Genomic DNA, 23,272 nt, shown 5'->3' on the forward strand with positions numbered 1-23,272 from the left:
ACAACTCCAAGTCGTCGTGTTACCATGGACATGACTATTCGAATAGATAAACTTCCCTGGAGGGGTGCACCACATTACCTGACACGCTCGATCACTCTGGCCGAACACACTTTCCTAGGTCATGCCCAGCCTCGGAAGATCAGCACGTCGCAGCCCTACCTAGGCCCAACAGAGAGGTCAACACACCGATCTAAATCCTAAGTGCGCAGGGTTCTTGGGCCCATTGCCCTTTGCACTCTTGCACGTTGCGTGGGCGGTCGGGAGCAGACCTAGCCCCCTTATACAACCGCAGGTGTTCCAGTCAAACCCGGCGTGCCGCTCAATCGCTGACTTGTGAAGAGCTTCGGCTAATACTACGACGCCGGTTGCCCATATCTTGTCCCGCGTGGCAGTTAGTGCGTATAGGCCAACGACCAACTCAGATCACATACCCAATCTCATCAATCGTGTTATTTTGAAGTAACCCCGAATGCCGACCAGGGACCAGGCCCACCCCTCTCCTGGGTGGTCTCAACCTGCCCTGTCACTCCGCCACAAAGTAACACTCAGGGGCCGTTGGGGACCTAGGCCCACCACTACCTGGATGGCACCACATGTCCCTTCAGCCCCCACATCCGAACAGTAACATAAGTATGCAATAGTATAAAGTATATACCCGTGATCACCTCCCGAAGTGACCACGACCCAATAGTATAGTATGGCAAACGTTCAAGTATGAAGGCCACTGATGTAATACTAGCATCCTATACTAAGCATTTAGGATTGTAGGTAAAGGTAACAATAGTATGTAGTAACAAGGACATGCTATGCAACAGAATAGGATCATCCAAAAAGCAATAACATCTACACTAATCTAGTGCAAGCAGTAGAGGAAAAGAATAGGTGGTATCGGAATGATCAAGGGGGTTTTGCTTCCCTGGAAGCTCTACTGAGAAGGAGGGGTCGTCAACACTTTAGTCGATCAGGGCAATAGTGCCATCAGTCTCGAAGTCTACCAGAGAGAAGAGGGGGAAGAAACAATAAATACAATGCAAACAGATGCATGATGATGCATGACATGGCAATAAGCAGTGCCAGGGTTGACCTAACACGGTACTAGGTAGTACTGGCGAAGGGGGAAAACATCCGAGAAAGTATTCCTAGTATTAGGCATTTATGGACAGCTGAAACGGAGGGGGACGGTTCCATGTTCGCTATGATAAAGGCACGTGACAGATGAATGGAGGGTGTATTCGAAATCGTCATGTTTTTTTAGCAACTTTCATATATAAAGTATTTTCATCCGAGATACAGTTTATTTTATATTAACTTTTAAAGTTTTAATCATTTTCTGCAATTGTTACTCCCTCCGTTCCAAAATATAGCGCGTCCTCGGTTTCCGTGCTTCAACTTTGACCATTAATTTAATCAACAAGACCGACTGCGGCGGGCGAAAAAATTATACCAATGAATTCGTATTCAAAAAAAGTTTTTAATTATATAATTTTTGATCCCGCCGCAGTCGGTCTCGTGGGTTAAATTTATGGTCAAAGTTGAACCTCGAAAAGCGTGGGCGCGCTATATTTTGGAACGGAGGGAGTATTATTTAGTTTAATTGAAAAACAAAATTATGATATCATCATGAGGTCAGCATGATGTCAGCTGTCAAAGTCTGTTGACTTGGTCAAACTGACGTGTGGGTCCCACTATCATTAACACAGTTTAATTAAACATATACTATTAGCTAACCTAGTTAATTAGATTAAGTTAATTAGCTAATTAAGAAAAATCAGCCAAGTTAATTAATTCATAAATTAATTAATAAACTATTTATTTACGGAAATGTTAACGCCCACACGTGTGGGCGTTTGCACATCGCCCACACGCCTCCATCACTACTTATTTTGCCACGTATGAATAGATGACATCAGTAGAATTTTTTTTGGTTTTCGGCTTAAAAATATTGTATCTCCTAAATAAAAAAGCGAACTAAAAATCCGTTTTCACCATTAAATCCGTCTCGACGAGATCTTCAAAACTAGACCCCATGTTGATATGTTTCGACGAACTTTTTTTGCCAGAAGTTGCCACGATGTTTACACTGCAGTTGCCATAGGGCTTAAACTAAAGTTGCCATGTGGCAATTTTAGTTTGTAGATCATGGTAATTTTAGCATTTTGATGATGGCAACTCCAGTACTTTGATCATGAAAATTATTTTTTGTATGAACCATGGCAATTTTACGTGCATGTATCATGGCAATTTTAGTTTATGGTTCATGGCAAGTCTAGTTTCTTAATTCCCCGTTTTATAAATGTCAAAATTTACTTTTAAATGTAGAAGAAAATGACTGAAACATATCATGGCAACTTTAGTGTAAACATCATGGCAATTCATATGCAATAGACATGGCAACTTTTAATTCAATTTTTTTTCATCAAAACATATCAACATGGGATCTAGTTTCGAAGATCTCATCGCGAGGTATTTAATGGTGAAAACAGATTTTCAATCGGGCTTTTCGTTTAAGAGATAAAACATTTTAAAAACTGAAAATCCAAAAAAATTCCCGCATGCATGCATGCGATGACGTGGCAATCTGTTTACATTAAAGACGTGTGGTGCGTCTTCCTTCCTGCCACACGTGTGGCAGTTAGCGCGACCCTTTATTTATTATTATTTTTTTTAGTTTATTACGTTCCGGGGCGTGAGGCCCGTTCGTCAGTGGCACAGAGGCCTAGCGGGGCGGGCGCAACGGGCTACAGGTGCGGGCGCCGGGCGCCTGGGGAGGCCGCCCAGGGAGGGCGCGACCGCGGTGGCTGGCGCCGGCCGCGGCGGGCAGTAGCGGTGACGGGGTGGCCGGTGCGGGGGTAGGCGGAGGCGAGACAAGCGCGGAGGGCGCGAACACGGGCGCGACCATAGCGGCCTTGGGCGCGGCGAGGGGCAGCAGCAGCGCAACGGGCAGCACCGGAGCGGGGCGAGCGGAGCGCGGGCGCAACGGCCAAGCCAAGGGACGCGCGCGTGGGTGCGAGTGGCCAGCAGGCGTGGCCGGAGCAAACCGCAACAGCGGCGGGCGGTGACTGCGTCGGGGACAGAGGGTAAGGGGGAGACGGGGTTCTAACCCCCGTTGCCGGTGTACGCCGGCGAGGCTCGGTGGAGCCCTTGGGGAGGAGGTCGGGGACGAGCGACGGGCAACGACAAGCGGCTACGAGGTGGGCGGCGGTCTCGGGCGGCGACAGTTAGGGTTTGGTGGGGGTGGCTAAGAAGGCCAGGGGTGTGGGCCGGCTGGGCTGGGTCGTGGCCCAGTTTGGCCGGGGGTCCTTTTCCCTTATTTCCTTTTAGTTTTGATTTTTCTTCTTCTTATCTATTATGTTTCTTTTATATTTAATGTTTTATTTTATTTTAGGGCATTTAACTACTTTATTAAATGATGATATCACCACCACAATTAACTATGAATTATTTTTCATATTTAGAACATTTTAGTTTTGACATTTGAAAACTTTATTGTTTGGCTATATTTTGAATTTGAATTATGAATTTATTTGGACCAACGTGGGACTTAGCAACATTAAAAGTGCTGACATGGCAACATTAGCATGGAATTACTGTAGCTTAATTATTTGGGCGTTATAGTCGACTTGACGGGGAGCTCAGAAGAGCACGAGAGGATCTAGATCCAGATCCCGTAACACATCACTTGTTGCGGTGGGAGGATTGCAACAACAACTCATTTGCAAACACTAGTCTAGGTAATACGTTGCTTCCGAGCCATCTGATTAAAATCCGATCTGACAGCTAGGAAGTCGGCGGATGCAAGCGTTGTTGTCGGTCGGATAGTCTGAATCATTTCCCATTGAAATTGCTCCTTAAATAAAAATAGTCTGCATTATCTCCATCCTAAAAAATGTGTTTTACTTTTATCTAGATACGGATGTATCTAAGACAAGCTTTTTTTTTGGGTGGGTGGGGGGGGGGGGGGGGGGTATACCATTACTAGTTCATACTTGATGCAATTAAGAAGACTAGTGTGATTGGTACCCACACAGGAATTATTGAGACCCAAAAAGGGTTTATTTCATCTATAATATTTTATTTCAGTGTTGCTTAACACATAACTGACTTGCTAAAGAAATGTGGACTGAGCTAAAGAAACCCAATACTGAATGTCAGATCCACTAAACAACAAGATGGCTCAAACAACCATTGTGAAGTGTGAAGGTTAGGCCCACGTCTTTCCACTAGTGGGCCGGCCCATAAGGTTGCTCTCTCTCTCTCTGTGTTACTTTTACCTTTTCAATTTAGTTGCAGTTTTTACTTCACCACAAATACTTCCATTAGAAAAAAAATATTGTTGATGTATTCTTTCTCTTCATGAGATCATACATGCTCATATCAAGAACAGAGTATACATTATATTGAAACTTGATTTCCAAAAAGCTGACGACAAAGTCTACTAACCACCAGCCTGCACGCCCGCGGCGCCTAGATCGGCTGCCAGCCCTGGCCGCCAATGACCCGCCATGCCACGTGCCTAGGCCTCCCCTGCCGTCGTTGAGACGGGGAGGGGAGCGGAGGTTGCCTAGGCCGCCGCCATCACTGGAGCGTGCGCCGGCTTCGTCGGCGTCTTGCTACAATTGAATGTTTAACAAAGATGATTCTTAAAAGCGCAAAGTAATAACCTTTTGGTGGGTTTGGTGCACTAAAATATGCTGATGATAATGCCCTTTTGGTGGGTTTGGTGCACTAAAATATGCTGATGATAATGTTCTATGCATTAACCATGAGCTTGACCAAACTATTAACCAGAAACTGCTTTTGTACAGGTTTGAGCTCATGTCTGGTATCAAAATTAATTGCAATAAGAGGGAGATATTTTCTGTTCATGCTAACAATGTTATTATTGAGTTTTACGGTAATTTGCTTGGGTGTCATGTGGTATAGTTATCTTTAAAGTACCTTGGCGCCCTGTTAGCTTTTCCTGAGTTCGGTGAGTTGGGTTTCATGGAAGCTAAGATGATCGAAAGGTTGGGTGCATGCATGGGTTGGGAATTCTGCTTCCTCTAGTGGCAGATTATTTCTATTTAATTCCATCTGGTATTCCAACTTATGTAATGTCAATGTTCCTGCAATAAAACATCTCGGAATAAATTAGACAAACCTCGTAGACGTTTCTTTTGGCAGGGAGGAAGTTGTAAGAAAAAAATATCATATGGTGAAATGGCCTAGAGTATTTAGGTCGAAGAAGAAACGTAGGGGTTGTGGATTTAGAAAAGCAAAATAGTATACATACGACTAAGTGGTGGTGGAAAATTGAAGCGTAAAATGGTCTTTGGAGAAAACTTATTAAGGCTAAGTATTTCAGAAATTAGAACGTAGCATATGTGAAAGCTCGATTTAATGACTCCAAAAATAATTAACGGCTGTCTTTGGGCTATTGTTGTTTCAAGACGAATTCATCTGGTTTATTCAGAGTATATTACAATATTTAGTTACTCCCTGTGAATCATTTTTCTAATTTCAGAATCCATATTCATCTTCAGATTCTCTTTATTTTGCATGGTGAACATCTCGTGGTAGAGAAGAGCACGAGCAGTATGCAGGTTGATGTTAGCTTAAAGTTGCAAATATGCATGGTGAGAATATTCATTTCTAACCAGAAATGTGTAATGTCTGCACACTAATTTCTTCGGTATGTATTGGCGGTCTGTCAGTGTATGGTACCAAGGTGGAGGTGGTAAGAAATGATATCTAGTTGCAATCTGGGAATTGTATATTAGAATACTCTGTCTCACCATGTGGTTAAATCTGGTTGGAAAGAATTTTTGTAGCAACTTTATTGTGCAGAGTATTCTAATTAGAACAGAGTATTATAACCTACAATCATAAAATGTAGAAGAGAATACTCTGTTTTTCTTTATGGTTTATATGTGGCCTCTTCTCCATTCCAAAGAAAAAAATGCATATAACATACAATGTGCAGAAAAGAAATCCCGTGGCAATGTAAAGGGCTTACGTTTCTCTCAATAAAATGAGTATTAGCAAAAACAAAAGGTCTATATAATATCAATATAAGTTATCTTGACAACATTAATAACTGACTTTAGAAGAAAAAAATGGAATCAATATCTCTTGAATTTGAATGCCAAACAGAAAAACGATGGTATATGTATTGGGATCTCTGCTACATTTTGTGACTATACAAATTGAAGTAACTATATAACTTGGATATAGAAATCTCAGAAACAGAGCCATCCTTTATGCGGTTGGATCAGAGAGCATCACAAACATGATCATTACTAATCAGATCATGATAAATTATTAAACACCCACATAACCTGGCAGTTACCCCATGCCATAGGCTTGGAATTACTACAATTCAATACCCAAATCCATCAATGCATGTTTTTTTTTTGTTGAGAAACACAGTACAAAAGTAGACACTCATGATATACATGCATGTACACCACCTCCATGAGCGCACACACACACCCTACACCTATGAGCACCTCCAAGAGACCGAGGCCGGCAAATCTTGAAATTGACAAAGTCGCTGCAGGCACCTCGTATTTGGTGGGGGACATCGTCTCCCACTGAACGCACATCGTCGGAATACCTGAAATTAATCCAGGAATAGGAGAGCATCCATGTCAAGTCTGGGACTTGAACCTGGGTGGGTTGGTTCCACCACAAAAAACCTAACCATCTGATTACTACTAATACACTCCTACATCACACAGCAACAGCCAACAGAGACCTGGTTGCTTGATTTTGTCAATTCGTCTTGGCAGTCTTCAACACACCTTAACTTGAGCCATGAGATAAAAAACAAATATAAGCACAAGAAATTAAGAGAATATATTCTGTTTCTTATATTGAGATGAACTTCTAATCATACTAAAAAAGTTGGTGATGGCAGGCACACTACCCCACCGGCAACTACAGCAAAAGGTTCCTTCGGGTGGATAGATTGTCTGGCAGGGATTGCATCTTGCCAAATTGGAGATGGTAAAAACAACCTTACTCTGGAATGACATATGGAGGTATGAAACAACGATATTCTATGCAGAAACTACCGTCAGCTAATTGGAGATGTTGCCATTGCACCATTTGTGTTATTCCAGAATACCCACCGTAAAGGCTGGAGTTTTGCAGGGACATAGAAGGAATCATCCTAAATATAATAGCACATTGTTGATTTTGGCATTGTCATCAGAATGTTGAAAACAGGACCCAACAAAGAAATTTGAGTCCTCCAGTATGGAGAAGCTCAAATTTGTGTTGTGGTTTTCATCAAATTTGAGTCCTCCAGCATGAATTTGATGGTATTTTCATCAGAATTATTCCCTCGTTCCAAAATAAGTGTCGTGGTTTTAGTTGATATTTGGACTAAAACCACAACACTTGAGGGAGTAACAGTTGACCAAAAGATTCGTTTATCCAATACCTTGGTGATCATTACCACTACCATCATAATTTTGATTTCATTTGTATCAATTTAAATGCAGAACGTGGTATGTAAGGCAACTTCACTTCAACTTACAAGATCTAACTGAACCAGGTCGAAAACAGGAACCAACAAAGGAAGTTGAGTCCTCCAGTATTGAGAAGCTTAGTACAAAGACCGAAAAAAGTACCCCCTCTGTAAACTAATATAGGATCTAAAAGACCTTATATTAGTTTACAGAGGGATTAACAGCTACCACATACTACTATGTTCTGAAATCTGAATGATAGGGAAAATAAATAGATACGTGAGATGCAAATACCTGGTGAGGCCAGAAAAACTTTGGGAACTCGGTGGGAACAAAGGGATGGAGAAGACGGGACTTTCGCCTAACCATGTCATCATCTTCACCCCCGAGGTCTTCCTCTCCTTCAATGTACTGATGAATCTTCACATGCTTAGTAATAGTATCAACAGCAATCACCGAAACCTTGTCAATTGCACGCTCCCCTTTCTCGGGCAATAGAAAGTATAGCTCATTTGACTTGGCCGCACTCACAAGAGGAAACATCAGAGCATTGTATGAGAGAGAGGCATCGAAACCCCATATTTCATGAGATGTGATGACGAACGCCTCTTCCCACACCATGTCTTGTGTCCTCCAAGTATGGCAAGTGACAATAAAATCCGTACCAGGAAGCATTGGGCCAACTATCTCATGATCCTCCGGGGCAACATTAATGAACATGAGCTTACCGCCAGAATCGGTGGTGCACAAAGAGCAGTTCATATCACGCAAGCGGTGTAGATCTGCACCGCGACATCGGCCATGAATAGGCAGCCGATGGTGGGAGATTTTAGGCTTTTTTTCAGACACGTCACAGAACAGGGTGCCTCCACTGAAGTAACTAACCCAGCACAGATAGTTTTCGAAAGGGATCACTCTGTCGGTTCTCCAATGGATCAAGTCAGATAATTCATGGGCTTCGTACTTTATCTGCAGATTCCGCAGCAGCTCCCACTTGTTGGAGCGTAGAACGCACAGTTCAGCTTCCATCTTCGCCGGCAAACGGGTTTCACTTAGGCGCAGCTGCGCCACCACGAATTTTTCTTCAGGGCGGCACAAGATGCCAACAGAGCGAAGATGCAAAGAGCGCTGGGTGAACATGGGGATCCGGTGGAGCTGCAGCGTTGGCTGGTGCAGCGATCCTTGGCAGATGAAGTACTCCTGCGGCCAAATCAGGGACTCCTCATCCTTCCCCTTGACAGGGTTGGAGGTGAGCCTGAACAGGAGGAGGTTGCGATGCGCCGCCACAATATCGCACGAAGAGCCTGCCTTTGGGCCGCCCGGCCACTTCAGGTAGAAGCGGGAGATGGCCGGGGGGCCGACGACGCGGAAGGCGACGGTGAAGGGGCCGCCGTGGGAGCTGATGCCTTCGGCCCTGAAGGGCGCGGTCCGGTCGTCCGGGAAGGAAGAATCTTCGTCCCTGCGGAACACGAAGGGCTCGAGCATCATCCACTCCATGGGTACTGCGGCCATGGACGTGAAGATCGTTTGACTATTGAATCGGTAGGTTTCTTTACCCTTTTTTTGTTTTGAGGAAAGGTAGGTTTATTTACCTAGCAGACCTGGCGGGCCGGCACGCCTAGAAAAAAAGCCTGGCACGGTACGGCCCATATCGGCCTTTACTTTTTCTGAAAGACAATATCAGCCTCTATAAAAGGAGAGCAATTAGTTAACGAGCGCTCCTAAAAAGCATCGTACTGAGTGCTCCTAGCTGAAGCTCGCGTGCATGCGCCCCCTACCCTAGCCGCCGCGGCGACTAGGGTTTTCCTACTCCGGCGCCGTTCGTCGCCGTCGAGGATCCGGATAACCTGCCTGCGCATCCCAACCATCCCACGCTTGCGCTCGGGCTGATCAAGGGGTCGGCTTTGTCCTTCCACCCGGCCTCGGTGCGGTGCGGCGATCTAGGGTTAACTGCAGCCATGGCAGGAGCGACTTCTTCCAATGGAGGGGGGAGTACTAGTTCAGGTAGAAGGAAGGGGAAGACTCCGATCGACCTGGAAGCGGCAATGAGGAACATGAAGCTGAAGGAGACGGAGTTGGATGACGTGATCGTTGGCGACGAGGAAATTGCAGAACTGTCCAAGGAGTCCCGGTGGCTAGCGGTAGCACGGGTGAACACGACGAAGTACTTCAGTGCCGAGTCCTTCAAGAACACAATGATTTTCGCATGGAGACTTGCCCACGAGCCAGATATCCGCGAGGCAGATAACAATCTGTTCGTCGTCCAACTTTCTGCTTAGGTGATTGGAACAGAGTTATGCACCAGGGCCCTTGGATCTATAGGGGACTTATGGTGGCAATTGAGGAGTATGATGGCAAAGGTAAACCAGATCTAGTTCAGCTCGACCGAGTCCATGTGTGGGCGTAGATTCATGATACCCCGGAGCTCTACAGGAAGGAGATAATTGTAGACCAACTGGCTCGTCGCATAGGTCAGGTGAAGAGCGTGGAGATGAACCCTAACCGAGTCTTTGAAGGCAACTATGTTAGGGTCCGGGCGAAGATTAAACTAGCTGATCCTTTGGTGCGGTTTGCCCCATTGAACATCAAAGGGGAAGGGCGAATTCTCTTGCCAGTAAGATATGAGAAGATAGGCTTCTTCTGTGAAGTCTGTGGCGTCCTAGGCCATTCCATGGAAGAGTGCGGCGATGGGGTTCACAGCCCCGAGGAGGTTGAATACGGGGAGTGGATGAAAGCAACCAGGAGAGCCATGCCGGATAACCAGAACCGTGACCCGAGCTGGAACAGGGGGAATTCCACACGAGGACGTGGACGAGCCCGTGGTGGCGGCCGCGGAAGAAACAATGGAGCCAAGAAACGATCATCTGAGGACGCCGGTCTAGGTGAGGAAATTGACAAAGATGGTGATGATGATCTCAAAGATACGGCTGAGAGCCCTCTCAAGGACAAGGGCGTTGATGTTGGGACCGTCCGGCCACAGACCACGGTTAGTCGCAAGTTGAACATGGATAAGCAGGCTGATGAGAGCATCAGAGGTGGCTCGCTTGATGCATCTGTGCAAGGGGCCAGTGTTGTCCCTCCTCCTCCACCACCTTATGTTACCCCAAGGGATAGAAAGAAGCAAAAGCAAGGTAGTTCCCCAAACAAAAGCAATATGGACAGCGTGGCGGGCTCCTCTGAGGAGCGCCGCCGGGTCCAATGAGTCTCTCATGCTGGAACTGTCGCGGGGCGGGCAAACCCGCGACAGTTCGAGAGCTTCGCGATTTCGCGAGGCAGTTTGCCCCGTTGGTGCTTTGTATTGTTGAAACTCAACTCCCGAGAGATAGAGTGGAAAACTTAGCAAGCACCCTAGGTTATGATAATTCATTTGCTGTTAGTAGCTCTGGTAGGAGTGGTGGTCTCGGTATTTTTTGGAATAATGAAATAAAGATTGAAAATTTTGGTTACTCTGCTTATCACATAGATGCTCATGTTACTTTGCCTGGTGCTTCTCCATGGCGGCTCACAGTGATGTACGGTGAAGCACAAGTCAGTGATAGAGGCAAGACTTGGGACGTGTTGAGATCTCTCGCTGAGGATGACGGTCTGCCATGGGTGTGCTTTCGGTGATTTCAATGAAGTACTGAGTCTGAATGAACATGACGGGATTGGTCATCGGTGCATGACACAGGTGAATGGTTTTAGGGATGCTGTTGACACATGTGGCCTTATTGATCTAGGCTTCTCGGGAAACAACTGGACGTTTGAAAAGAGAGTAGCCGGAGGAACATACACGCGAGTGCGTCTTGATAGGGCACTTGCCACCCCATCGTGGTCCAGCATGTATCCAGGAGCAGTTTTATCTCACAAATCTGCCACCACATCGGACCACATACCGATATTGCTACAACTATCACCGGTAGATGATCAGCCACGGCAAGCTAGACCCTTCAGATATGAGATGATGTGGGAATCTCACGAGGGTTTCCAGGCGACAATTGAACAACACTGGCAAGGCCCAGGAGCAACCACGGTTGCGGAACTATGTGCAAAAATTAAAACGCTCTCAACAAATCTGAAACACTGGGACCGAACTACGTTTGGCAGTGTGAAGGAGGAGATTCGATCTCTAAAGCTTCAGCTAGAGAGCATGCGTGCTGACCCGTCGAGGACGGCACCTACTCGTCAGGAAGAGAAAGTAAAAGATCGCCTGATCGAGCTCTATCACAGAGAGGAGGTAATGTGGCGTCAGAGATCGCGAATAACATGGCTGGCGGCGGGTGATAAGAACACCAAGTTCTTTCACCTACGGGCCAGCAGGCGGCGCCTTAAGAACAAGATAAAATGTCTGCTGAGACATGATGGAACTACAGTAGAAGATGCAACAGAGATGGAGTGCATGGTCACGGCCTTCTACAAAAATCTGTTCACATCAGAGGGGACAATGAATATGCATGAAGTAATTGACGTGGTTCCTCGCAAAGTCACAAATGAGATGAACCAGCGGCTGATGAGCGAGTACAGCAGAGAGGAAATTAAAACGGCGCTGTTTCAGATGGCCCCTACTAAAGCTCCAGGATCTGATGGGTTCCCTGCGCATTTTTTTCAGAAAAATTGGGAGCTCTGCGGGGATGAAGTGGTTACTATCATCTTGAAAATCCTGAGGGGTGAGGAAGATGTGGAGGAGCTGAATGATACTATCCTTGTCCTCATCCCCAAGGTAACAAATCCCACACTTCTGTCACAGTTTCGCCCTATAAGTCTATGCAATGTACTCTATAAGATTGCATCGAAGGTTATGGCAAACAGGCTCAAGACCATCCTTCCTATGATCATATCGGAGGAGCAATCGGCCTTTGTGGCGGGAAGGCTTATCACGGATAATATCATCTCCGCGTATGAGTGTTTAAATTTTGTGAAGAGGAATAGATCTAAGAGGAATGGGTTTTGTGCCCTTAAGCTTGACATGATGAAGGCCTACGACCGTTTGGAGTGGGACTACCTCCGTGCTATCATGTCCAAACTGGGTTTTGCACCGGCTTGGGTCAACTCAGTTATGAGGATGGTATGTTCAGTCAAATTCTCGGTTATGTTCAATGGAAAAAGACTGGAGAAATTTACACCTTCACGAGGACTCCGACAGGGGGATCCAATATCACCTTACCTATTCTTGTTGGCAGCAGAGGGCCTTTCGAGCCTTTTAAAAAACCAGACAGAGTCATCTCCAGTGCATGGGATCAGAGTGGCAGATACGGCTCCGCCGGTAAGCCACCTTCTTTTCGCAGATGACAGCCTGCTGTTCGTCAAGGCTAGTGTTGAGGGAGCTATTCAGGTATCCTCTTTGTTGGAATCATACTGTAATGCTTCTGGACAGAAAATAAACTTGGACAAATCTTCAGTGTTTTTTAGCAAAGGCTGCTCGCAGGGTGTTAAAGAGAGCATGAAAACTACCCTGAATGTTCATAATGAGAGTCTATCAGAGAAGTACTTGGGCATGCCTACGGATGTAGGGAGCAGCAAAAACGGGGCTTTCAAATATTTGAAGGATAGAGTCTGGAACAAAGTAAAGGGATGGATGGAAAAGGTGTTGTCATCCGGAGGAAAAGAAGTACTTATAAAGTCTGTCGCTCAATCTATCCCGGTATACTCTATGGCTTGTTTTAAGCTGCCTCGGGGCCTCTGTCTTCATATCAACTCCATCATACGAAAGTTCTGGTGGGGGAGTAAACGGGGCGAAAGGAAGACAAATTGGGTCTCCTGGGAGAAGATGACAAGGCCGAAATATGAAGGTGGATTGGGTTTTCGAGACATCGAGCTGTTTAACCTCGCTCTGCTGGCAAGACAAGCGTGGAGAATCCTACAAACACCTGAATCCCTAAGTGCAAAAATTCTGAAAGCGCGCTACTTTCCAACAACAGACTGTCTTGACGCATCCCTAGGTAACCAACCCTCACAAATTTGGCGAGCGATCGTAGAGGGCAAGGAGATCCTATCGCAGGGTCTCATCAAACGCATAGGTGATGGTCGGGATACATTGAAATGGCAGCATAACTGGATACACAAAGAGGCGTCACTCAGACCTATAGTATGCTTGAGCCAACATCGGCCGCAGTTCGTGTCTGAACTCATTGACGGCGCAAATGCCAGGTGGAAGCAGGAAGTAGTTCGTGCAACGTTCCTTCCAATTGATGCGGAGGTGATCCTCAATATTCCTCTAGCCACAAGACACTGCAGAGATTCTTGGGCTTGGGCTCATGAACATAAGGGTGCCTTCTCCGTCCGCTCAGCATATCGGATGCTAATCAATACGAAGCTCAGGCGGGAGGCTTGGCTCGAAGGACGATCCGGCCCGGCTGACAGGCAGAGAGAGGAAGCCAGCTGGTCCAATATCTGGAAGGTTGCGGTGCCGTCAAAACTGAAGGTATTCCTGTGGAGACTTGCACAATGCTCTATACCCACGGCGGATGTACTCCGTCATCGTAATATGTCCACATCATCGCGGTGTGCCATCTGTGGAGAGGAGGACTCATGGATGCACTCACTCATAACATGCACAATGGCGCGGTGTGTGTGGGCGCTAGATGACCCGGAGTTGGTTGAGCATATCATTGCAACAGCAGAACCGAATGCAAAGGCTTGGCTTTTCAGTATGCAAGAATCGATGCCGCATTCCGAGTTCACGAAGCTAGCTGTGACACTATGGGCTATATGGGGTGCACGGCGTAAGCTGATCCACGAAGGGGAGCACCAGAGCCCCATGGGGACTCACTCATTTATCAAACGCTTTCTGGCAGATTTGAGTATTGTTTCTATGTCACATGAAATAGCGAAGCCGAGAACAGCCCAAGAGCGGACGCCTGTGTGGATTCCACCACCGGCGGGTCATCACAAGGTTAATGTCGACGCTGCTATATGTAAACAACCTCCTGTCGGGGCCATAAGTGCGGTTTGCCGGGATCAATCAGGAACTTTTGCTGGGTCAGCATCGGTGGTATTCCATGGCATGACCGATCCACATATTCTGGAAGCTTTGGCATGCCGCGAGGCTATTGCATTAGCCAGGGACCTTGCACTTACTCATTTGAAGGTAGCTTCTGATTGCCTTGCCGTGGTCAAGGACATACATACTGGCACTATGGGTACAATCGCTCCAATTGTGGAGGAGATCATCGACTCGAGTAGGGAGTTTTAGTCTTGTTCTTTCGTCCATGAGAGACGTCTCTTCAATAAGGAGGCTCATGGCTTAGCTCGACATGCTTTACATTTAGGGGAGGGTCGCCATGTATGGCGGTTACACCCTCATGATACTGCTATTATTCCTGTAATTCGTTCTATTGAACAATAAAGTAAAGCATGTTCCTCAAAAAAAAAAAAGTTAACGAGCGCTCCTTCGGGAGCCTCGCAACAATCAGCGTCATTTGACGCGCTCTCAGCCATTCGGTGTCGCGCTCTTGTCGCTTCATTTGGATTTTGCTTTTTATCTTTCCGCACGCGTTTTCGGCTTTTTAACTGGGTTTTTTTCGGATTTTTTCGACGTTTTGGTTTTCCACCAGTCATCCTTAACTTTTCGATCCAAAAAATTGAAAAATATTTTTCACGCAAAATATGCGTTTTCTTTTCTTTTTCCTTTCGCGAGAGTCACGATTTTGCTTCCGTGATAGGCACGGTTTTGCTTTCACGAGTGTCACAGCCGTGCCTCTCGGAAACTAAAAAAAACACGTTTTTTTTCCGCGAGAGTCACGGTTTTGCTTCCGCAAGAGGCGCGGTTGTGCTTTAGCGAGAGTCGCGGCCGTGCCTCTAGGGAACGAAAAAAACATATTTTTTTCCTTTCGCGAGAGTCACGGTTTTGCTTTCACAAGAGTCACGGCCGCGCCTCTCGGAAACAGGAAAAAAAACGTGTTTTTTATTTTTATTCTTTCGCGAGAGTCACGGTTTTGCTTCCACGAGAGGCACGGTTATGCTTTCGCGAGAGTCACGGTCGTGCCTCCTCGGAAACAAAAAAAAACAGATTTTCTGTTTTTTTTTCTTTCACAAGAGTAACGGTTTTGCTTTCGCGAGAGGCACGGTTGTGCTTTCGCGAGAGTCACGGTCGTGCCTCCTCGGAAACGAAAAAAATACATTTTCTCTTCTTTTTTTCCTTCCGCGAGAGTCATGGTTTTATTTCCGCGAGAGGCACGGTTGTGATTTCGTGAGAGACAAGGGCGTGCCTCTTTTTGGAAAGGGAAAAAACACGTGCTCCCGGTTTGGTTTCGTCCGGTTTTTTCGTTCGTTTTTTTTGTGAAAAAAAAGTTTGTCAAAACCTATCAACATGTGATCTAGTTTTGAAGATCTTGACGCGAGGAATCCAACGGTGAAAGCGATTCAAGATTTAGACGCACGATTTAAGAGATAAAATGTTTTGAATAAACGGATCTACGAAAAAAGGAAAAACTCTCAAGTTGCGACAAGTGGGGAGGTTGGAGTGATCTTTGCAACGAGTACTCCTCAACTAATGATTTCGCTATAAAAAGGTTGGCTCAAAGATCGATCTGCCAGCAAGCTAAAAGGGATGGGCCGACATGCCACGGCTGCAGGACGGCATGCGTTAAACATGCCCATATAGCCCAAAAAGGCCAATGCACTATATAGAATTAAAATCACTAATTGAGGAGTACTTCTTTCAAAGATCACTCCCACCTCTTCAGAATGTGACAAATGGCGCGCTACATGTACGTCACTTGTCGCAGCCTGAAAGTTTTCATAGATGCATTTATTCAAAATGTTTTATCTCTTAACCTGTGCATTCAAATTTCAAACTGTTTTCACCTTGGATTCCTCACGTATGGTTCTTCAAAATCACTAATTGAGGAGTACTCCTTTCAAAGATCACTCCCACTGAAGGAAATATGCCCTAGAGGCAATAATAAAGTTATTATTTATTTCCTCGTATCATGATAAATGTTTATTATTCATGCTAGAATTGTATTAACCGGAAACATGATACATGTGTGAATACATAGACAAACATATAGTCACTAGTATGCCTCTACTTGACTAGCTCATTAATCAAAGATGGTTATGTTTCCTAACCATAGACATGTGTTGTCATTTGATTAATGGGATCACATCATTAGGAGAATGATGTGATTGACATGACCCATTCCGTTAGCCTAGCACTTGATCGTTTAGTATATTGCTATTGCTTTCTTCATGACTTATACATGTTCCTGTAACTATGAGATTATGCAACTCCCGTTTACCGGAGGAACACTTTGGGTACTAACAAACGTCACAATGTAACTGGGTGATTATAAAGGAGTACTACAGGTGTCTCCGAAGGTACATGTTGAGTTGGCGTATTTCGAGATTAGGTTTTGTCACTCCGATTGTCGGAGAGGTATCTCTGGGCCCTCTCGGTAATGCACATCACTATAAGCCTTGCAAGCAATGTGACCAATGAGTTGGTTACGGGATGATGCATTACGTAACGAGTAAAGAGACTTGCCGGTAACGAGATTGAACTAGGTATTGGATACCGATGATCAAATCTCGGGCAAGTAACATACCGATGACAAAGGGAACAACATATGTTGTTATGCGGTTTGACCGATAAAGATCTTCGTAGAATATGTAGGAACCAATATGGGCATCCAGGTTCCGCTATTGGTTATTGACCGAGAATAGTTCTAGGTCATCTCTACATAGTTCTCGAACCCGTAGGGTCCGCACGCTTAACGTTACGATGACAGTTTTATTATGAGTTTATAAGTTTTGATGTACCGAAGTTTGTTCGGAGTCCCGGATGTGATCACGGACATGACGAGAAGTCTCGAAATGGTCGAGACATAAAGATTGATATATTGGACGACTATATTCGGACACCGGAAGTGTTCCGGATGTTGTCGGAGAAAACCAGAGTGCCGGAGGGTTACCGGAACCCCCTGGGGAAAGATAATGGGCCACATGGGCCTTGGTGGAAAGAGAGAGGGGCGGCCAGGGTGGGCCGCGCGCCCCCTCTCCCTCTGGTCCGAATTGGACTAGGAGGGGGGGCCCCTCTTTCCTTCCCCCCTCTTCCCCTTCCTTCCCCCTCCTAGTAGGAGTAGGAAAGGGGGAGTCCTACTCCTACTAGGAGGAGGACTCCTCCTTGGCGCGCCCACAAGGGCCGGCCGGCCTCCCCCCTCCCTCCTTTATATACGGGGGCAGGGGGGCACCCCAGGACACACAAGTTGATCTACGGATCGTTCCTTAGCCGTGTGCGGTGCCCCCTTCCACCATATTCCACCTCGGTCATATCGTCGCGGAGTTTAGGCGAAGCCCTGCGCCGGTAGAACATCATCATCGTCACCACGCCGTCGTGCTGACGGAACTCATCCCCGAAGCTTTGCTGGATCGGAGCCCGGGGATCGTCATCGAGCTGAACGTGTGCTGAACTCGGAGGTGCCGTACGTTCGGTGCTTGGATCGGTCGGATCGTGAAGACATACGACTACATCAACCGCGTTGTCATAACGCTTCCGCTTACGGTCTACGAGGGTACATGGACAACACTCTCCCCTCTCGTTGCTATGTCATCACCATGATCTTGCGTGTACGTAGGAATTTTTTTGAAATTACTACGTTCCCCAACAGTGGCATCCGAGCCAGGTTTTATGCGTAGATGTCATATGCACGAGTAGAACACAAGTGAGTTGTGGGCGATACAAGTCATACTGCTTACCAGCATGTCATACTTTGGTTCGGCGGTATTGTGAGATGAAGCAGTCCGGACCGACATTACGCGTACGCTTACGCGAGACTGGTTTCACCGTTACGAGCACTCGTGCTTAAAGGTGACTGGCGGGTGACTGTCTCTCTCACTTTAGCTGAATCGAGTGTGGCTACGCCCGGTCCTTGCGAAGGTTAAAACAACACTAACTTGACGAACTATCGTTGTGGTTTCGATGCGCAGGTAAGAACGGTTCTTGCTAAGCCCGTAGGAGCCATGTAAAACTTGCAACAACAAAGTAGAGGACATCTAACTTGTTTTTGCAGGGCATGTTGTGATGTGATATGGTCAAGACGTGATGCTATATTTTATTGTATGAGATGATCATGTTTTGTAACCGAAGTTATCGGCAACTGGCAGGAGCCATATGGTTGTCGCTTTATTGTATGAAATGCAAACGCCCTGTAATTGCTTTACTTTATCACTAAACGGTAGCAATAGTCGTAGAAGCAATAGATGGCGTAAACGACAATGATGCTACAATGAAAATCAAGGTGTCGCGCCGGTGATGATGGTGATCACGACGGTGCTTCGGAGATGGAGATCACAAGCACAAGATGATGATGGCCATATCATATCACTTATATTGATTGCATGTGATGTTTATCCTTTATGCATCTTATCTTGCTTTGATTGACGGTAGCATTTTAAGATGATCTCTCACTAAAATTATCAAGAAGTGTTCTCCCTGAGTATGCACCGTTGCCAAAGTTCGTCGTGCCCAGACACCACGTGATGATCGGGTGTGATAAGCTCTACGTCCATCTACAATGGGTGCAAGCCAGTTTTGCACACGCAGAATACTCAGGTTAAACTTGACGAGCCTAGCATATGCAGATATGGCCTCGAAACACGGAGACCGAAAGGTCGAGCGTGAATCATATAGTAGATATGATCAACATAGTGATGTTCACCATTGAAAACTACTCCATCTCACGTGATGATCGGTTATGGTTTAGTTGATTTGGATCACGTGATCACTTAGATGACTAGAGAGATGTCTGTCTAAGTGGGAGTTCTTAAGTAATATGATTAATTGAACTTAAATTTATCATAAACTTAGTACCTGATAGTATTTTGCTTATCTATGTTTGTTGTAGATAGATGGCTCGTGCTGTTGTTCCGTTGAATTTTAATGCGTTCCTTGAGAAAGCAAAGTTGAAAGATGATGGTAGCAATTACACGGACTGGGTCCGTAACTTGAGGATTATCCTCATTGCTGCACAGAAGAATTACGTCCTGGAAGCACCGCTGGGTGCCAGGCCTGCTGCTGATGCAACTGACGACGTTAAGAACGTCTGGCAGAGCAAAGCTGATGACTACTCGATAGTTCAGTGTGCCATGCTTTACGGCTTAGAACCGGGTCTTCAACGACGTTTTGAACGTCATGGAGCATATGAGATGTTCCAGGAGTTGAAGTTAATATTTCAAGCAAATGCCCGGATTGAGAGATATGAAGTCTCCAATAAGTTCTATAGCTGCAAGATGGAGGAGAATAGTTCTGTCAGTGAACACATACTCAAAATGTCTGGGTATAATAATCACTTGATTCAACTGGGAGTTAATCTTCCTGATGATAGTGTCATTGACAGAATTCTCCAATCACTGCCACCAAGCTACAAGAGCTTCGTGATGAACTATAATATGCAAGGGATGAACAAGACAATTCCCGAGCTCTTCGCAATGCTAAAAGCTGCGGAAGTAGAAATCAAGAAGGAGCATCAAGTGTTGATGGTTAACAAGACCACTAGTTTCAAGAAAAAGGGCAAAGGGAAGAAGAAGGGGAACTTCAAGAAGAACAGCAAGCAAGTTGCTGCTCAAGAGAAGAAACCCAAGTCTGGACCTAAGCCTGAAACTGAGTGCTTCTACTGCAAGCAGACTGGACACTGGAAGCGGAACTGCCCCAAGTATTTGGCGGATAAGAAGGATGGCAAGGTGAACAAAGGTATATGTGATATACATGTTATTGATGTGTACCTTACTAGAGCTCGCAGTAGCACCTGGGTATTTGATACTGGTTCTGTTGCTAACATTTGCAACTCGAAACAGGGACTACGGAATAAGCGAGCACTGGCCAAGGATGAGGTGACGATGCGCGTGGGAAACGGTTCCAAAGTCGATGTGATCGCGGTCGGCACGCTACCTCTACATCTACCTTCGGGATTAGTTTTAGACCTGAATAATTGTTATTTGGTGCCAGTGTTGAGCATGAACATTATATCTGGATCTTGTTTGATGCGAGACGATTATTCATTTAAATCAGAGAATAATGGTTGTTCTATTTATATGAGTAATATCTTTTATGGTCATGCACCCTTGAAGAGTGGTCTATTTTTGTTGAATCTCGATAGTAGTGATACACATATTCATAATGTCGAAGCCAAAAGATGCAGAGTTAATAATGATAGTGCAACTTATTTGTGGCACTGCCGTTTAGGTCATATCGGTGTAAAGCGCATGAAGAAACTCCATATTGATGGAATTTTGGAATCACTTAATTATGAATCACTTGGTACTTGCGAACCGTGCCTCATGGGCAAGATGACAAAAACACCGTCCTCCGGTACTATGGAGAGAGCAACAGATTTGTTAGAAATCATACATACAGATGTATGCGGTCCGATGAATGTTGAAGCTCGTGGCGGATATATCGTTATTTTCTCACCTTCACAGATGATTTAAGCAGATATGGGTATATCTACTTAATGAAACACAAGTCTGAAACATTTGAAAAGTTCAAAGAATTTCAGAGTGAAGTGGAAAATCATCGTAACAAGAAAATAAAATTCCTACAATCTGACCGTGGAGGAGAATATTTGAGTTACGAGTTTGGTTTACATTTGAAACAATGCGGATTAGTTTCGCAACTCACGGCACCCGGAACACCACAACGAAATGGTGTGTCCGAACGTCGTAATCGTACTTTACTAGATATGGTGCGATCTATGATGTCTCTTACTGATTTACCGCTATCGTTCTGGGGTTATGCTTTAGAGACGGCCGCATTCACGTTAAATAGGGCACCATCAAAATCCGTTGAGACGACGCCTTATGAACTGTGGTTTGGCAAGAAACCAAAGTTGTCGTTTCTTAAAGTTTGGGGCTGCGATGCTTATGTGAAGAAACTTCAACCAGATAAGCTCGAACCTAAATCGGAGAAATGTGTCTTCATAGGATACCCGAAAGAAACAGTTGGTTATACCTTCTATCACAGATCTGAAGGCAAGACATTTGTTGCTAAGAATGGATCCTTTCTAGAGAAGGAGTTTCTCTCGAAAGAAGTGAGTGGGAGGAAAGTAGAACTTGATGAGGTAACTGTACCTGCTCCCTTATTGGAAAGTAGTTCATCACATGAATCGGTTCCTGTGACACCTACACCAATTAGTGAGGAAGCTAATGATATTGATCATGAAACTTCAGATCAAGTTTCTACTGAACTTCGAAGGTCTACCAGAGTAAGATCCGCACCAGAGTGGTACAGTAATCCTATTCTGGAAATCATGTTACTTGACCTTGACGAACCTACGAACTATGAGGAAGCGATGATGAGCCCAGATTCCGCAAAATGGCTAGAGGCCATGAAATCTGAGATGGGATCCATGTATGAGAACAAAGTATGGACTTTGGTTGACTTGCCTGATGATCGGCAGGCCATTGAGAACAAATGGATCTTTAAGAAGAAGACTGACGCTGATGGTAATGTAACTGTCTATAAAGCTCGACTTGTCGCAAAAGGTTTTCGACAAGTTCAAGGGGTTGACTACGATGAGACTTTCTCACCCGTAGCGATGCTTAAGTCTGTCCGAATCATGTTAGCCATTGCTGCATTTCATGATTATGAAATCTGGCAAATGGATGTCAAAACTGCATTCTTGAATGAATTTCTGGAAGAAGAGTTGTATATGATGCAGCCAGAAGGTTTTGTTGATCCAAAAGGTGCTAACAAAGTATGCAAGCTCCAGCGATCCATTTATGGACTGGTGCAAGCATCTCGGAGTTGGAATAAACGCTTTGATAGTGTGATCAAAGCATATGGTTTTATACAGACTTTTGGAGAAGCCTGTATTTACAAGAAAGTGAGTGGGAGCTCTGTAGCATTTCTGATATTATATGTAGATGACATATTATTAATTGGAAATGATATAGAATTTCTGGATAGCATAAAGGGATACTTGAATAAAAGTTTTTCAATGAAAGATCTAGGTGAAGCTGCTTACATATTGGGCATCAAGATCTATAGAGATAGATCAAGACGCTTAATAGGACTTTCACAAAGCACATACCTTGATAAAATTTTGAAAAAGTTCAAAATGGATCAGGCAAAGAAAGGGTTCTTGCCCGTGCTTCAAGGTGTGAAGTTGAGTCAAACTCAATGCCCGACCACAGCAGAAGATAGAGAGAAAATGAAAGATGTTCCCTATGCTTCAGCCATAGGCTCTATCATGTATGCAATGCTGTGTACCAGACCTGACGTATGCTTAGCAATAAGTTTGGCAGGGAGGTACCAAAGTAATCCAGGAGTGGATCACTGGACAGCGGTCAAGAACATCCTGAAATACCTGAAAAGGACTAAGGATATGTTTCTCGTATATGGAGGTGACAAAGAGCTAGTCGTAAATGGTTACGTCGATGCAAGCTTTGACACTGATCCGGACGATTCTAAATCGCAAACCGGATACGTGTTTTTATTAAACGGTGGAGCTGTAAGTTGGTGCAGTTCTAAACAAAGCGTCGTGGCGGGATCTACATGTGAAGCTGAGTACATAGCTGCTTCGGAAGCAGCAAATGAAGGAGTCTGGATGAAGGAGTTCATTACCGATCTAGGTGTCATACCTAGTGCATCGGGACCAATGAAGATCTTCTGTGACAATACTGGTGCAATTGCTTTGGCAAAGGAATCCAGATTTCACAAGAGGACCAAGCACATCAAGAGACGCTTCAATTCCATCCGGGACCAAGTCCAAGTGGGAGACATAGAAATTTGCAAGATACATACGGATCTGAATGTTGCAGACCCATTGACTAAGCCTCTCTCACGAGCAAAACATGATCAGCACCAAGACTCCATGGGTGTTAGAATCATTACTATGTAATCT

At 45.2% G+C, this 23,272-nt stretch overlaps 1 protein-coding gene across 4 annotated transcripts; it reads right to left on the reverse strand.

The window, feature by feature from the left end:
- Positions 1–6,213: 6,213 nt before the first annotated feature.
- Positions 6,214–9,002, reverse strand: LOC123041389 (uncharacterized). 4 transcript variants are annotated; one of them, XM_044464011.1, is made up of 3 exons: positions 7,749–9,002; positions 6,737–6,782; positions 6,214–6,595 (listed from the first exon to the last, which is right to left on the reverse strand). In XM_044464011.1, exons 1-2 carry the CDS (start codon positions 8,964–8,966, stop codon positions 6,774–6,776), a joined length of 1,227 nt encoding a protein of 408 aa, XP_044319946.1. In that variant the 5' UTR covers positions 8,967–9,002; the 3' UTR covers positions 6,214–6,595; positions 6,737–6,773. The 4 variants fall into 4 exon arrangements, with proteins under 4 accessions (XP_044319946.1, XP_044319943.1, XP_044319944.1 ...); XM_044464008.1 differs by having other exon boundaries at positions 6,737–6,787; XM_044464009.1 differs by lacking the exon at positions 6,737–6,782.
- Positions 9,003–23,272: the final 14,270 nt, after the last annotated feature.

This window comes from Triticum aestivum, chromosome 2B (genome assembly GCF_018294505.1).
Source record: "Triticum aestivum cultivar Chinese Spring chromosome 2B, IWGSC CS RefSeq v2.1, whole genome shotgun sequence".
NCBI classification, from domain to species: Eukaryota; Viridiplantae; Streptophyta; class Magnoliopsida; order Poales; family Poaceae; genus Triticum; species Triticum aestivum.